At 42.1% G+C, this 16509-nt stretch overlaps 1 protein-coding gene across 1 annotated transcript in view; it reads left to right on the forward strand.

The window, feature by feature from the left end:
• Positions 1-5: 5 nt before the first annotated feature.
• LOC118313835 (guanine nucleotide-binding protein G(q) subunit alpha) overlaps positions 6-16509 on the forward strand; it is a 19798-nt gene continuing 3294 nt past the window's right edge. The window contains exons 1-7 of the mRNA XM_035639771.2: positions 6-395; positions 8747-8931; positions 11884-12038; positions 12187-12315; positions 12958-13087; positions 14048-14201; positions 14578-16509. The exon at positions 14578-16509 is cut by the window's right edge and continues 3294 nt beyond it. Of these exons, the coding sequence (XP_035495664.1) occupies positions 260-395; positions 8747-8931; positions 11884-12038; positions 12187-12315; positions 12958-13087; positions 14048-14201; positions 14578-14768 (1080 nt within the window). The 5' untranslated portion in view covers positions 6-259 and the 3' untranslated portion in view covers positions 14769-16509. The remainder of the gene's footprint in view (positions 396-8746; positions 8932-11883; positions 12039-12186; positions 12316-12957; positions 13088-14047; positions 14202-14577) is intronic.

Raw genomic sequence — 16509 nt, forward strand, 5'->3', positions numbered from 1 at the left:
ATTTCTCAAACATCAGATTTGATTTTCCTTTTCCACCACAACCTGTGCGCTGGTTCATCGTCCGGAGCGTCCGCGCGCCGAGCGTCAGCCGCAGGCCTGCACGAGGACGATCTCTGGCGTCCACGGGCCTGTGTTCTGTGTGTGTGTGTGTGTGTTGAACACCGACCAATCTCATATCTGGACGAATCGAGAGGGCAAGAAAAAAAGCGGAAAAGTGGTTGTTTAAAGAAACTAAACAGAAACGAGAGGCGAGGAGAGGATGACCCTGGAATCCATCATGTCGTGTTGCCTCAGCGAGGAGGCGAAGGAAGCCCGGAGGATCAACGACGAGATCGAACGGCAGCTCCGCCGGGACAAGAGGGACTCGCGCCGGGAACTGAAACTGTTGCTCCTCGGTAAGATCGGCAGGGAGAACCGCGAGGGGGGGGGGCAAAGAACAAATTCCTTTCACCTCACATACCTGTGAGAGGGAGGTGGAGGTGCTGGTGACACTGAAGTTTGGGAGCGTGTGTGTGTGTGTGTGTGTGTGTGTGTGTGTTGTGAGTCGAGTGCACAGATTGTCAGGTCATAGAGAGGGAGGAGGAGATGCCCCCCCCCCCCCCCCCCCAGCCAGGCCCCTGTTGTGGCTCTGTGTGGTATAAACCACCTGATTTGAATAACTAGTGTCCAGGAAACAAATGCTCCCCAGTCGCCAGGGGCCTTCAACCTTTTTACCTCTTACCTAGTCTCCATGCTTCCACTGGCCTGACAAGCAGTGTGTGCAGCCAGGCCTGCAGGGCCTCGTCCAGGTGGTGCGCCCATGACTATTGACCTGGGCCAAAGTCTAGCGTTTTATTGGGAGTATACATAACACCTAACCCCGGCAGTGATCGAATCACAGCAGCCTATAGAGTAGGATTTGTAGTACGTTGTCTTTTATTATACTGGAACCCCTGAGTGGTGGTATCCATCAATGGGTCTGTCGTTGTATTCTGTTTGCGTGATCATCTGAAACGCAACACAACAAGTCGAGACGCTATACGATCAAGCGAACTATCAGTGTCTCAAGGCCTCGTCAAATAATCACAGTCCCATGATCTTTAAGAACAACAGTCATAATGTTATAAAATTATAATACCTGTGGATTTTTACTGTGAAGTTGGAGGTTTGGTTCGGGGGGGGTTGGGGGAGTATTAGTCATACTGGTGAAATCTGAGGAAAACATGTCATCTACTCACCATTCCGGTTTTAATTCGATTTCCAACGAAAAGCCCATTAGACGCGATGACCATGGTGGTGGAGAGTGGTGCCAGAAACTGATCCAACGCTCTCCTCACACAGTTCCTCAGGCAATGCACAAAAGAGACGATGTGGCGCAGCAGGCTGGACACTTTAGATCTTCAGATCCATGTTTAGCCTCCTGAGGGATGTTTGAGAGGGGGTGAAATGAATCCCTCTTAACAGGATTTGAAGGAGCTGACGGCCACCTCCCTTGTGAAATACGGACAAATATTTGTGTCGTTGTTGCCCCTTAATCTCTACTAATACCCAGCACTTTGCTCATTATGCAAACACAAGCAGCCAATGACCCGAAAAGTGACGACGCGTGTAAAACTGTATTTCTCATTAGACAGCATACAGTATTTATTTGATTATTCGTCACTGCTCTTGTGTTATACAGAGCAGTTGGTGGCCTGAACCGAATAATTCATGATTATCATTTACACTCAACATTTTTTGTTTTGTTTTGCAGCAGCAGCTTATCAGTGGGTCCTATCAGTACAGGCTATTATATTACAGAGTGGTTTTGTAGCACGCCTGTAGTGACAGAATGCGTTCTGTTAATGTCTTTAAATATGGAGTCGTAGGGAAGCTGCAGTAAGATCCATTAAGTTGCAGGGTGAAGTAGAGCTTCCTTTAATGGTTAACCACATGTGAGTTCTCTGTAACGCAAAAAACAAAACAATTATGAACGTTCCGTAATGAAAAAAGTTTGTCACATAGTGAAGGCCGTGCGATTTGCAAGGTATAAATACTACACTGCAGTGCCCAGCATTCATGACTATAGGTTGAAGTAAATAGTTGTCTCTCTTTGTGCTGTTGTCCCGAGGCGTTGCAGGGAGGATTTACCGGGTGGCACAGGGAGGTTGACAGGAGCATAAATGTGAAATTTGATAGCAGTATTATATACTCATACATAACTTGCACACGTTTGAACTTCTAAAACAACAATGGCTTTATACCGTTTTGTCAGTTTGTAACATCTTCTACTCAGCGCTCTTAATTCACTGGGAAAATGTGTGGTTTTTTTTTCACGTGTGTGCATGTTACACACCAATCTCCATCACTCCCGCTACCAGTGGTCCAGTTAACCAGAGGAAGTTGTGTGTCCTCCTCATGGCGCCACTATCCTGTATGCCATCAGTGTATTGTGTGGTTTTTTTTTAAATCACTAATTGCTTTGTGTCCCGCAGGATTCGAGAACAAAACTTTCCATTCCCATTTAGAAGTTTTTCAATTCTTCACTATGTCAATTACTTGGGCTTTTAAAACGTTACTTGTAAACTTTCAAATCCATTGATTGCTCTGTGTCCACAGAGACTGTCTATGGTGAAACAGCCGCAACATAACAAATAAGCAAGTTTAGACAACATTGCAAGTATATAATTCATCCCCCTGTGCATCAAGGATCCATTAAGGAGCTGTAAACTTGGCGTCAGTTACACATACAGTTTTGATGCTCGCTAATAAGTCACAGATACTAAAGACTGCACTAAGATATATACGTGACTCAGGAAAAATTCAGTTAATTTGACGTTTGCCAAAGCAGGAGAACAACGAGGCAGGACCTCACGGCATGAGCCCACTGAAATTGATCTCCTCCAGCAGCACATTAACATAAACACATTCATACTAAATTAAATCACTGTCAAAATCTATTAGAACAGCTCCTACCCGTTGAAAAGGTAAGAAAAACTCTATTATCATCAACGTTGGGTTGTGCAGCTTAAAAATACATAAGCTCGACAAGCAGGTGAAATGTCTGGACTGGGTATGGGCGTGGGAAATCAAAGAGTCGACTGTTTGTTCCCTCTCTTCGTGTGGACTTGACATAGCTCAGTTAAGAGATCCCAACGCACCACGGGGCGTCTCTCTTGCCGGGGCTGCTGACAGCGCTGTCAGCCGGCGTTATCTCTGCATAACACCGGCAGTTTGGTCTTCAGCCGTTCCTGCAGCACGTAGTTCAGATCAGGCAGACAGAACTTGGCTAAAACCTGACCCTGGAGCTTAGAATACCTGAGTGACCTACAGGAGGAAAAACTGTTCTCCCTGATTATGAAGTAGTAACTGTTCGCAGCAAATCCCTTTGAAAGAGTAGTGATGAGATGACACTCCCGAGTTTTCATGCACCCAAAAACGGAGACGTTTGGAATCACTGCTGATGGGGCAAAAAAACATTTGAAAACTATGACGCAGTCACCCGCAATCGCTTCCTGATTGGTTCTTGTCATCACAGCTTGACGACCAGTGGTGAAGGCAAAACGTTGTAAACTCTTTGTTCTGTCAGTCCAAGGGAAAAAAATAAAACCCTGTTCTGACGTTTCTTGTGCATAGTATTTTCTGAAACCAAGTGACTGACTGCAGAACAGACGGTCTCCTTCCTGTTGATTTCAGATCAATTGGTTCTGAATGAAAACCTACACATTCAACCTTCACGGGACTATTGGCACTGTGACAGATGGTAGATGATAGATGGCACAGGGGCGTTTAGGTTAAATCAGTGGTTATTTGATCAGTGAGACTCTGTTTTAGGGGAATTTCATGTTACATGTTGGTAAAAAACGACGATGAATACCACCAGTCCCAGGTCGCCCTCCTGTCTTTATCTTTGAGGAGATTAAACATCTGCTCTCGAAGCATGACATCAGGTCTGGAGAAATTTTGAGTGACCTGTGGAGAGGGAGGCAGAAACCGTGGCAACATTAGGTAACATTAACTGAGATTCAAAAACTGTGTGGTCATGGGAAGTTTTAGGTGAACGGAAAGGCGGGGAACAAGGAAACTTAGCATATAGGACGAGTGACATAGCAACTGGAACGGGAGAGTCTTTGTTCCCAAAAGAAAAGGACTAGGAAAAAGAATTGGTGTGTATTTAGAGAATTAGGATGCTTGGGCACATTTCCAACACATTTCCTCATTTATTTTTACAAAAATACTGGACAACGCGATGGACAAACGTGAGTTTTGTTTTAGAACAATAGCTACAAATTCAAAATGAATCAGCTATTTTGCTACAATGATAATCAAGCAGTCGGTTCTGTTCACTTGATTCCCGTTTCTGAATTGTGAGGATTTAATGCTCGTCTTTGTCACACGTGATAGCAAACTGAAGATCTTAATTGATAATTATCAAGCTTGTCTCAATCTACTTAATTGATTTAAAATGATCTAATTCCAAAAATGGCACAGGCCAGCTCCAGTCCTCAAGAGACCATTGGACCTAGTTTATGAGGCCTGTCCCGCTTTACATACTTACACATACACACGCTCAGAGAACATCATAGCCAAGTGAGATTAGAGTAACTTTTTCTCCCTTAAATTTAACATATCATTGGTTTATATTGTAGACTCACTGAAACACAGTCAACTTTCAGCTCAGTTAAATGGGGCATTAAGCGATTCAACAGCAATACACGTTTTGTAAAAAGCAGCAGAAATTTACTCACTGTCCGTTAGCTGTCGCTTTTGTGTGTGCGCCGGAAAAGAAATCTGGGTTTTCGACTCAGCCCTGGCTCTGTAAATCGAGTGCTACTGCCCCTCTAAGTGCTTACTACAGTATTTACACTTTGATCAAATAATTAAAAATAATTTTGCACAAACTCATTATCTTGTTCACGTAACAGACATGGTGAGGTGAAAAGTTTATTGCTGAGAGGCTGAGGTTGCTGCAGAAAAGTGGTCCTATAAGTTCTACCTCTTAAAATCAGAACCAAGCAGAGCCAGACCCTGGTTAAATCTAGTAAGGATCAGGTCTATAAATGAATGTTGTTACTGCACAGGAACTCCAGACTGTAATTAGAGAAACGTACTGAAGTTCCCCCTGAAGCCTTTGTAAAAGTGAATGGGGTGGTATGGCCCTCTCTCTCTGCTCCATGTTAACTCACTCTGGAGGAGCTGCCAAGCTCTTAGCAGTGAATTCATTTGCCCTTCTGCACTCGTGCATTTTTTATAATGATGTTCAAGCATCATATCGGCATTTTAGCATCCTTTATTCCATTTGTAAAAAATAAAAAAAAGTTGGCTGCAGTCGTCTCTGTGCATATCCGACATCAATGCAGTGGTGCATCCAGGGGCTGTGGAAATGCACAACCTCCGAGACTTGTCCGGTGGCTAGCGACCAACTTTATAATGGAATAAGCTGCAAAATTCATATGATCCTTGGCCAGTGTACATTTTGAGAGAGTATAGGGTGTGAATATTTGGCAGCTCACTGTCAATTTTCAAATTTCCTGTGTATCACATTAGTAAATGAAAGTCTGTTCTTTTTTCGTCTCAATCTCCTCCACCCTCTTGAGTCCGACTACAAGTCCTGGGGCTTGACCTCCAGAGAAGGAGGCAGGTCAGACATACCCCACATTAGATGTGATGTCGATCTAGTGACAGCGATTTAAGACTCGGGTTAATCCTGGTTCACTGCGTGGGTTTGAGAGGTGACTGAGCAGAACACACTCAAACCTTGGATACTCACGGTCTCTACTTAGTAAAGAAGTTGGACCCAGATGTGGTTGAGTGATCCTTCTTTATTTGCAACAAATTGCAAAGACTTCTCTTATTGTACATACAGCTGCTGGTTTCAACATGCAGTATAACCCTCTCACTTTTCTACAAACGAATGAACCTTGCATGAAATACTCCAGTCTTCAAGGACAGTATCTTACAAAGGAAGCCTATTCTGTGAGGACTGTTTTCTTTAATGGGTGGATCCCCAGATGAAAACATTTATTCTACAAATGCATCCTTCAGCTGTAGACTCAGCTGTCTTCTTATTCATTGCATTCCAGTTTTGTAAAACTGAACTGCAGCATTTCAGCCATTGTCTTTCAGGTCAGACTTTTTACTGAAAGCAGTCTATGGCTGAACATCACCCCCCCCCCCCCCCCCCCCCCCCCCCCTTTTCTTTTTTGACTGCCAGAGGACATCAGATTCACACCTGATTTCTGTGTTTGAACAGCCACGAGGAGATCAGAACTGTGCCGCACAAGATCAACCCTGATCTTCTGTGCCTGTACAAACCCAAAACCCGCTGGCACAGTTCTATATTTGTAAGATTACTCACTGTTCCAATTAAAAAGAAAAAAATAGAATGTTACTATTTTTAGGATCGAGGATGAAAGATATTGTGCAACGCTACTACCTTGTGTGTGTGTGTGTGTGTGTGTGTGTGTGTGTGTGTGTGTGTGTGTGTGTGTGTGTGTGTGTGTGTGTGTGTGTGTGTGTGTGTGTGTGTGTGTGTGTGTGTGTGTGTGTGTGTGTGTGTGTGTGTGTGTGTGTGTGTGTGTGTGTACTGTATATATGGTGGGGGTGACACACAAACAGCGGGTGGTGAAGTCCAACCTACCTGTGTAGTGATTGTACCTGAGAGATAACCGTGTTTGTGTAGCATATGCATGTAGCACAAAGAAGCAGTAGAAATCCAATTCAAGAAGGGAACAACTCCTGGCTAGGACTGTATAGGAGAATGAAAATAAATGTACAGTGTTCTGATATTTCTGTGTTCATTATACAGCCGTTTTCATACATGAACTCCAGAAAATGTCCGGAAGAATGTGTCCAAGACATTTTTCGGAGTTTGCCTTTCACATATGACGAATGCGGCAGGAGATTATCTGAGTCAGTCACGTTCACACAACAAGAACTTTAAGAAAATCATTTTCCATGTAGGAGTTTAAAGGTGAAGTGTTTGGCTGAGGAACTCTTCAAGGGTAATTGTGCTAACTCTACTGTTGTCATTGCTACCTTCCCTGCTCATTTCAGATTTCTAAATTGGCAGCCCCACAATAGAGAAGCTGTTTCCCCAGATGTTATAGTGTTTCAGCAGCAGTTTAGTCTGAAGCTTGGTTTTGCAAAGTTCCCAGTCTGTGTGGAGGAGCCACAGTAGAGAGGTTAATTTGGCTTAAATAGAGTTTATGTTATGCAGTTCTCTTAAGGCTCTTAGAACAGACACTGGAGTGCTGCAAACGTCTCCTGGCCTCCGACATGCAAAACACACACATGTACTCCAAAGTTGTTCAAGAGTTGGTGGTCGTGGTAAAGTAAGACCGTTCAGTTGATCTGCCAAGATTCTCAATGAACCAAAGAGAAACGACACCCCCAGCCCTTCACACCCAAATAGTTCCTGTCACCGCTGAGAGGAGAGAGTTGTTGTTCTTGGTCTGTCACCAGACCAAGCAAACAGGCTGAGAGGAAAGCAGCCAGACCTTATTATTATGTGCGTGACTGACAGCGCGTGATTATATACCGTATGTCTGCATGTCATCTACTCTATGACTGTGTATGAATGTATGGGAATTGTTGTTTTTTATTTTACAATTTTATTTTATCATTATTTATTTTTTTCCAATGTCACAATGTTTTGTAGCTTTCTTTTTCACTTCATCCTTGAGGGTGTTTTCACACCTGAAAGTTTGAAAGAGGCCTGAACCTAGGTTCATGTCTCTATTACATTGTAAACATTGGATCGGTTTAGTTTTTGTTTCACATTGCAATTTGGGGAGCTCACTAAAGACTTTTCTATGACATATGTATGTCCTGTCATCCTCGCTTCTGCGGGCTGCGTCTACCTGGTTTGTAGACGGGCGCCTCATTTTTGCTTTACATTATTTTCTTTTCTTCTTTTGTTCTGCACTTGGTCTGGAACTGTCCAAACTATCCCAAAAGTGTTTTCACACCACAAACGAACTGAACCATGGTTCAGTTTAATCCGGATGGAGTCACAGAGACCACCTATTTGGTCGGACAAAATTTTGGTCCGAGGCACCTTTCACACCTGTTATTTTGTTTCGGACTAAACTGAAAAGTACAAAGGTCTGATCCAAAGGAGCTAGGTGTGAAAGCGCCCTGAGACCTAGTGAACGTTTATACCAACTTTGAAAGTATTTTTTACGTTCTCAAGAATGGGATGAACAGAAAAGCCGGAAACACAATGTAGCAAGCCTCGACTGCCGAGGCGGAAACATAATAAATGCTAATGTTGCTCTATGTCTGCTGGTTGTGTGAATGGGCAAATGTTTACTTATACATTAATGCATTTCATATCCACATAACTATCAGTACCTAAAGTGTTAAGAATTTTCAATGCAATCCAATCTGACTGGTTACATAGAAGGAAGAAGAGGCACCACTGACAAATGGTGAAGACCGTCTTCTGTTTTTTGGCCAGAGACAAACTAAACCTCGTCCCCAACTGTGGAGCTAGGATTCTGATTGGACTCTCAAGAGCAAAGAGGAGCATTTTTATGGCTGTTGTCGAGCTGCTCAACTCTGATTTGACTTATTACTTTCTTTTACTGTGAGACTTTGTTATGTTGCTGCAGTTCCTCTTTTTTGCCCCTATAGGTCAAGGAAAGTCATAAATGACAAAGAAAAAGTCCATTTAAGGAGCGTGGCCGCTGACACAGGAGATTAAATGTCTGGTTAAATGAAACCCTGCACAAACCTATAACATAAACTCTGTTCTTTTGTCTTCTTCCCCTGTCTTCCTTCTCAGGCACCGGGGAGAGTGGGAAGAGCACATTCATCAAACAGATGAGGATTATCCATGGTACCGGTTACTCTGACGAGGACAAAAGGGGTTTTACCAAACTGGTCTATCAGAACATCTTCACAGCCATGCAGGCCATGATCCGAGCCACGGAGACACTAAACATCCCCTACAAATATGAGCACAACAAGGTAACTTACATCCTTTCACTATAGCCATTTCCAACTGAAATGACATCTGTAGTGAAGGGTGACAAATGATTTGAGAAAAAAAAGAGGGGGACTTGTATATTTTTAGAGCTCTGTCTATCTTATTTGGAACAGCCATCCATAATCATTTCCTGTCCTTTTTGGCACTTCCTGTGTCCTTAAAGTGCTCCAGCACTCCATCTCACTCTTGTGATATGTGTGTGTGCCTGTGTTTCCATGCACTCAAACCCATGTGTGCATTTATACACATAAATATATACATATACTTAGCCAAATAACGACCCAACTGTCACGTCAAAAGTCCTTTTGTCCCATTTCCCTTTGTCATTTGCAAGCGTTACCCTTGTAGTCCTCTTTGGTTTGTTTTCGGTGTGAGTGGCAAATGAAAGGAAGTGGTGCGTCTGCGCCACGTTTTATAAATCCGTCCACTTCAGGTGACCGCTCCTCACCTCCTGTCCAGTCAGAGGATTTTTCACTGTAAGGTTTTGGAGAGGAAGGGGTGATAGATTATTTAGTAGATATTAGTGTGATGTGCTGAGGTCAGTACTGAGTAGTTCAATGATAATGCACAGATAAAATATTGATAGAAATTTCATAGTCACGTGAAAGTAACACTGTGGATATAGCAACTGTATTAGATAAGTAAGTAAAACAACAGGTTGCAACATTACAGATGCCAAATCTGACTTTATGTGTACAGTTTTTTGGACACACCTTTAGTCACAACAGTTTTATCCTTAAAAATTTTAGATTTTGTGAAAGAAAGTGTTGAATTCTCACACTCTGTCAGCAGTATGTTTATTAGAGACAAAGTATATAGGCCATAAACCTCCGTCAGGCAGCATATTCACTACTTAAAACAACTCATCTTTATGCTGGAGAGAAAAGCTTCACTGATATGGATTTCTGGGGGAAGATGCTGATACTGATATTCGGGAATAAACCTTTTCCGATACCGATATATCGGCTGATATGTTTATTAAGAGAATTGTCAAGGATTCCTAAGGTGATATTATCAAACCCTTAGGATAAAGAAATGTAATCGAGGCTTGATATTTTATAGTTTAACCTTAGATTTTATTATTAATAACTATAGATGAAAAGGAAACATGAAAACGACCAAATATGTGAACTTGAATTAAGAAAATAAACTTATAATACTTGAATTGTAAAAAAAAAAAAAAAAAAAATTATTCTGTGAAGTAAAAGTTTTCATACCGGCAGACCAATATGTGGAGCTCTACTGGATGCTTTGTGTAAACTTTGAGATTTAAAATGGATTTAACTTGGTTAGGTACTCGTAGTTGATTCTCTGCTGCTGTGGTGGATCATTTTTCACGCTAGCTTTCGCTTCCCGTCCAATGTGTGCATGTTCACGAAGATTGAAACCGAATGTGCTGCTTCAGCCCAGCAATTTCACCATTGTTTTACCCACTTTAAACACTTAAAAAAATCCAAGTATGTCCCTTAGATTTACTGCAAAAAAAACTAATACTGTAAAAAAAACTAATTCCAGTACTCAAGAACTGAGAAAAATAACCTATTGTTCTGTATCTGTTATGTTGTCTGTTTAAGATATGTGCATGTCATAAGTTATGTGTACAGTGAAAGCATACAGTAGGACTACACCAGTGAAAACTTTGGGCCTGACATCCTTGTGCTCTCATATACATGAGGCCAAAACGGGAAGTTTTAACATTTAAACAAAGGACTTTACAAAGGAAGTGAAAATGAAACCTGTCGATCATGTTACCACCGTCCCTCATTTTAAGCATTCGCCACTATCTAAGGCTGGCAGGCTCATCAAGTCCACCCATCAACACATGTCACTGGCGTCGTTTCCTGTAACATCTCACTTATTCACCTTTGACATTCTCAACTCTTTCGTCCCTACTGAGGATCAATTATCTCACAAGTTGTGAATAAAATGAAATTTTATCCTCCGGTCCCCAGACACGAACCATCATATCCTGTCCTTTTTTTTCTTCGTGTCTAAATCATGTTCAGACCATGTAACCGGGTCTCCAGACTTGCAGTTCCTCATGTGGTCCCTAACTACTTGGTCTGAGGAGCGATGTGTTGTCATTTGTGGTGTTGGTCTGCAGACCACATTGTTTAAGTGAAATGGGTTTGCTATAGTTACATGTTGTTTACTACAGTCTGACAGTTCTAGCAGACTATATGACTACAGAAGTGTCCTTTGTAGTTTAATGCAAGGCTAATGGGTAAGGGCTATATAGTGATCCTATAGATTATGCAGTTCATGTATAATACATTCTAATAAAACTTCTTGCTGTAATGGAAGCCTGCAAAAAGGCCCCACTGAATAACTTCTCTTCTACTGTACATGTGGGATTTTTTCTTTCCTAATTAAATTTACAACTGTGTGTGAAAATAGAATTTAACTTAAATTAAAAATGTACTATAATATTGAGATGTTGCACATCCACACACAACTGGTAGAAAAGAGTCAGATATGGTAGACCTAACATGACCAAGTGTCAAAACTGCTAAGATCAAATCAGCATGTACACTGTGCTGCTATTCAGTATCCGTTCCGATCATAAAGACTTGATGTGCGAGATGTGAAACTATGTCGACGTTCTCCCACGTGTTGATCTCTTGTCATGGGACACGGGAGATTTTTATTGAGAATCTGGGACGGGAAAACTTTCCCCTTTAATAGGCCCAGTGGGATTTGAGCCTCAGATATTAGGTCCATGCTCAGCCCTGGGGGTTGCAAATACATTTCTGGATGTAGACTATGTCATCCAGTGATAACTAGGGCTGCACGACCTGCATTCTAATTGTTTCAAAGACACGGTTATTAGTTTTGTTAAATCTAGTTTTCTCCTTGATGTTTAGTGCTGCTGAGTAAAGTCGCAAGTCTAAGAGTAAATCACAGCACTTTTCCTCCCCATGTTTTTCCACCAGGGCAACGCCAACATTGTGAGAGAAGTGGACGTAGAAAAGGTCTACATGTTGGAGAATCCTTATGTGGATGCGATCAAGAGCTTATGGAACGACCCGGGCATCCAGGAGAGTTATGATCGAAGGAGGGAATACCAGCTGTCAGACTCCACTAAATAGTGAGTAGACTGGAACGTGACACAACGACTCGGGTGTCTACTTTACATCATTCTGTAACAAATTGCCAGGTGAAGCACAGGTGAAGTTGTATTTTGCAGTGTTTCTGATGACACACGACAACCTCCATCGTTTTCTCTGTGTCTGCAGTTACCTGAATGCGTTGGACCGAATCGCACAGCCATCCTATCTCCCCACCCAGCAGGACGTGTTGCGGGTTCGTGTCCCGACCACGGGCATCATCGAATACCCGTTTGACCTGCAGAGTGTCATATTCAGGTACGGTCAGATCATTCAGGCTCTGGAAATGAAGAAAATACTGTCATCGACACTTGTGTGGCTCCGGAAGTGAGTGAAAGTACAGAACATGTTCACCCATTCATATCATAATGTGATATAAAAGATTAATAATGATTCAACTCTAACATCTCTTAAAGAAGACCACTTTGCTTCTAACTCACCCACATCCATATCATGGTTGTATTTACAAGTTACATTGTGGATAAATATTTTATAAGCCAAAAGTACAGTAAGCTAATAGAAGATAAATAAAACATGATAATTTGTTAAGGCCAGGTTTCCAATGGTAAACGTATGAAAGCAGTGCTTAATATCTAATGGAACATTGTTTTTTACAGTATGGCATTGCTGCTTTCACTCATGTAACCTCCGGTTTCACTTTTGATTACTAAGTTTATCTTACAGCAAATCCTCCTTCTCTTAATCCTCACTGAGGTAGAACTGTGGTGGAAGCAGTTATACTGAATATTTGAATAAGGTCTAAGTCAGATCCAAACGATCAGCAGTGTCATCAACATGTACAACATGTACAGTGCAGTGCACATCGCTGAGGTGCAGGTTTGCGTTTTCAGTGCCTCTAGTGACTGTTTTTCTCTCTCCTGGCTGCTCCCGCCATGACAGGATGGTGGACGTGGGCGGTCAGAGGTCGGAGAGGAGGAAGTGGATCCACTGCTTTGAGAACGTCACATCCATCATGTTCCTGGTAGCGCTCAGCGAGTACGACCAAGTTCTGGTGGAGTCGGACAATGAGGTGTTTGATTTTAATACATTCGCACCAAATGATATCTTCTTCTTCTTTTGGAAAAGTAAGATACATGAAACCATGTAGCGATTGATATTTTGTGTTTGATGCTTAATTTTTAAAAAGCACTTTCTCCCATTAGAAAATATATATATATATATATATATATATATATATATATATACTCTCCCTATGTAAAGGTGACGTATTATGCTAAATCACTTTGCATAAGCTGGCCAATCAGAGTAGAATGGGGGTTTATTGGGAGAGAGGGGCTAAAAGAAATCCTGGCGTTTAAGACAGAGGGTTTAAAGAGGAGCTGCAGGAATGGGCAGTATGAGAACACTGATGCCTTTTCTGAACATTAGAGCATGTTAAACCTCTTCAAGTGGTAACCCAAATGAAAAGTATGAACCTGAATATGAGCATAATATGTCACCTTTAAAACAATGGAAATTAAATTCCCCTCCTGCCTGGCAGTGCTCCGCCTCCTGTTTCATTTGAAAGCATTTGTTAATGATCAGCCAGCTGTTTTGAATAACGCAGGCCACATCTCCTTGAGAGGAAAAAGTGTCTGTTTATTAAAAGTGTATTAATGAGCAGGTGTTCGTCGGTCTGGCTTTGTGTTCACATGTCTCCTTCGTTTGTTACTTGAAACCCGGCGACACAATATCTATAGGTTGCTTTCGAAATGTTGTTTTTTTTGTTGAATTAACTCTGAAATGGATTGCGAGGGAGAAATGAAACCCTGGCAGGCGACATGGCCGCTCTTCTCTCTCATCCTTGCTGCTCTCCCTGTGGTGTGTTGAAACCTTTATTAAAAATCTGTATTTAACGAGTATGAAAGACCGTGGTTTAATTAAATGATGAACTCTGTCTCACTCAGTCTCCCCTCTCTCTCTCTCTGTATGTTTTTCTCCTCACTTTACCTCCCCTCCCTCCTCTCTCACAAACTCTCTCTCTCTGTAGAACCGGATGGAGGAGAGTAAAGCTCTGTTTAGGACAATTATCACGTACCCATGGTTCCAGAACTCCTCCGTCATTCTGTTCCTGAACAAGAAGGACCTGCTGGAGGAGAAGATCATGTACTCTCACCTGGTTGACTACTTCCCAGAGTATGACGGTGAGAGACTTCAGCATGGTGTCCAACACAAACATTAAGATATTTTTTTGTTTAGCTGAGTTTACACACAAGGACAAATCTCCCTGGAAAGTTGTGATTGATGCCGATGCTCTGTACCATTTTTCACCGTATGCTCACCTGTTGTGATTAAGATGTGCATATTTCTTGTGAGGCTTTGTGCAAAGACTATGATAAATTACATTTTTCATACTCGAAAAATCTCAGATTGATGTGTCCTCGTGTTCCATCCGATCTGTGTCCAGATATTATGCTCTCTTCAGCGAATGAGAATATTAGGGAAAAAGCCAATGACAAAAACAGCTCATCTGATTCTGCAGCAGGTTCATTGACAGAGAAACATTTCCCGCCTCTCCAGGTCCGCAGAGGGACGCCCAGGCCGGCCGAGAGTTCATCCTCAAGATGTTCGTGGACCTGAATCCAGACAGCGATAAGATCATCTACTCTCACTTCACCTGCGCCACTGACACGGAGAACATCCGTTTTGTCTTTGCGGCCGTCAAAGACACCATCCTGCAGCTCAACCTGAAGGAGTACAACCTGGTGTAGAGCAGCGCAGGGCCGCGCGGCGCTGTCAGCAGGAGACTGACGAAGTCTGTGAAAAGAGAGATCGTATACACACACACACACATGGAAAAAAGAAAATCTACGGAAAAAAAATCTAATGGTTGCATAATACTAATTTATTTGCCATTCGTTGATCTCTTGGTCCCCAAGGGGTGAACAAAGTAAATGTTCTCTTGCTATTTAAGGAGTTGATGAAATACAGGGGGGAGGGGGCAGGATTTCTGGAAAGGTTGGGAGGGATTTGCTGTTGAATACGAACAGCAAGGATCCTCATTTTTAGGCTTTGCGCATTGTGAAGTTTATTTTAATTTTATTATTTGTTTTTGACAGAAAGAAAGAAACGACTCTGTGCACTGGAGGTGTGGGGGCTTTTGTCCTAGAAAGAATGCAGTGTGCGCTCCCCTCCTGCCTTCTTATAAACAAGAATAAAAAAAGATTATTTTCTTCTTCTTCGCCCTTCCTCCTTGCCTGTGGGTTAGTTCTGAAGCTCCGTCGTGGGTGTTTACCTGCTTGCCCAACCTGAAGTTCGGAGCTCTAATTAACAGCTTCCTGTTTCCTTCAAAGGACTGATTGGCAAGTCTGTAGATGAATTGGCATAAACTGTGATTTTTTAAAATAATTTCATATTGATTTGATATTGATTGACTCTTAATCATCATCAATCTTATTATTATTATAATCTTTACATGGCATTGACTTCGGTACCATCCGATGGGTTAGGGCGTGTGTGGCCATGGACGCGCACTGCAGCAGTTTGGAGAAGTAGCCCAGAGTCGTGTGCTGAGCGACGGTCACGTGATCACTCTCCACGAGCCGTGAAGGCGTGAGAGGAGTTGTATTTAAAATAATAAGATGCTTTCTTAGCTTTGAGGGAACGAGGTGAAAAGACACACGGGAACCTCTGCTCCTTCAGGTCACGATGAACCATGACTGCAATGATCGCTTTTACACAAACTGAAGGCAGCGGAGGAGGAGATAATTTAAGGAGTTAAATGATTATGTTCAACTGTGCCACATTTTTATTATTATTATTATTATTATTATTATGGTAGTATGTATATTTATTGCCAATGCCAAAAAACTTGAGCACCAGACTCCCACTTTGCGCCGTTTACTACTTTGATGGAATGAAAAGTGTTGAGAACAGCAAAGCGCAGGGCTAACGAACGCAGGAGGAGCAGACTGACTGACTCACTATTGATCAACCAGCTGATTCTCGCAGTTCGAAGTGTTTCACACTGAAGTGTTAAGAGACGGGCCGCCGGAGCTGGGACCGACTGGAGGCTGCAGGAGTCACATTTTAGGCCGTTTCCTTATATTTGTCCCACTCACAGCCCTGCTGTCTCGACTGTTGTAGTTCAATATCAGTGGAGAGTACGTTTGGCTCATTTCCGATGTTAAAGGGCAAAAGTGTTGATATTGAGTTTGTACCAAAGTAAGCCCATCTCGTTTCTGATTGGCTCCTCTGATTTGCAAATCCTCATTCCCAAGTTACTTTGAGTATTTTTTTTGTAACAATTCTTTAGAACATAAGCCTGTAATTTACATTTATTGAGGCATAGTGCAATTATGAATGCTATAATCATTGTACATACATCTCTCTCGCTACACACACATATATATATATATATACATATATATATATGTATATATATAGCAGCGTCTTTGTTGGCTTTGTAATCATTACTTTTTTGGCAGATTGAATGTGCGGTATTGAAAATAT

This window comes from Scophthalmus maximus, chromosome 19 (assembly GCF_022379125.1).
Source record: "Scophthalmus maximus strain ysfricsl-2021 chromosome 19, ASM2237912v1, whole genome shotgun sequence".
NCBI lineage: Eukaryota > Metazoa > Chordata > Actinopteri > Pleuronectiformes > Scophthalmidae > Scophthalmus > Scophthalmus maximus.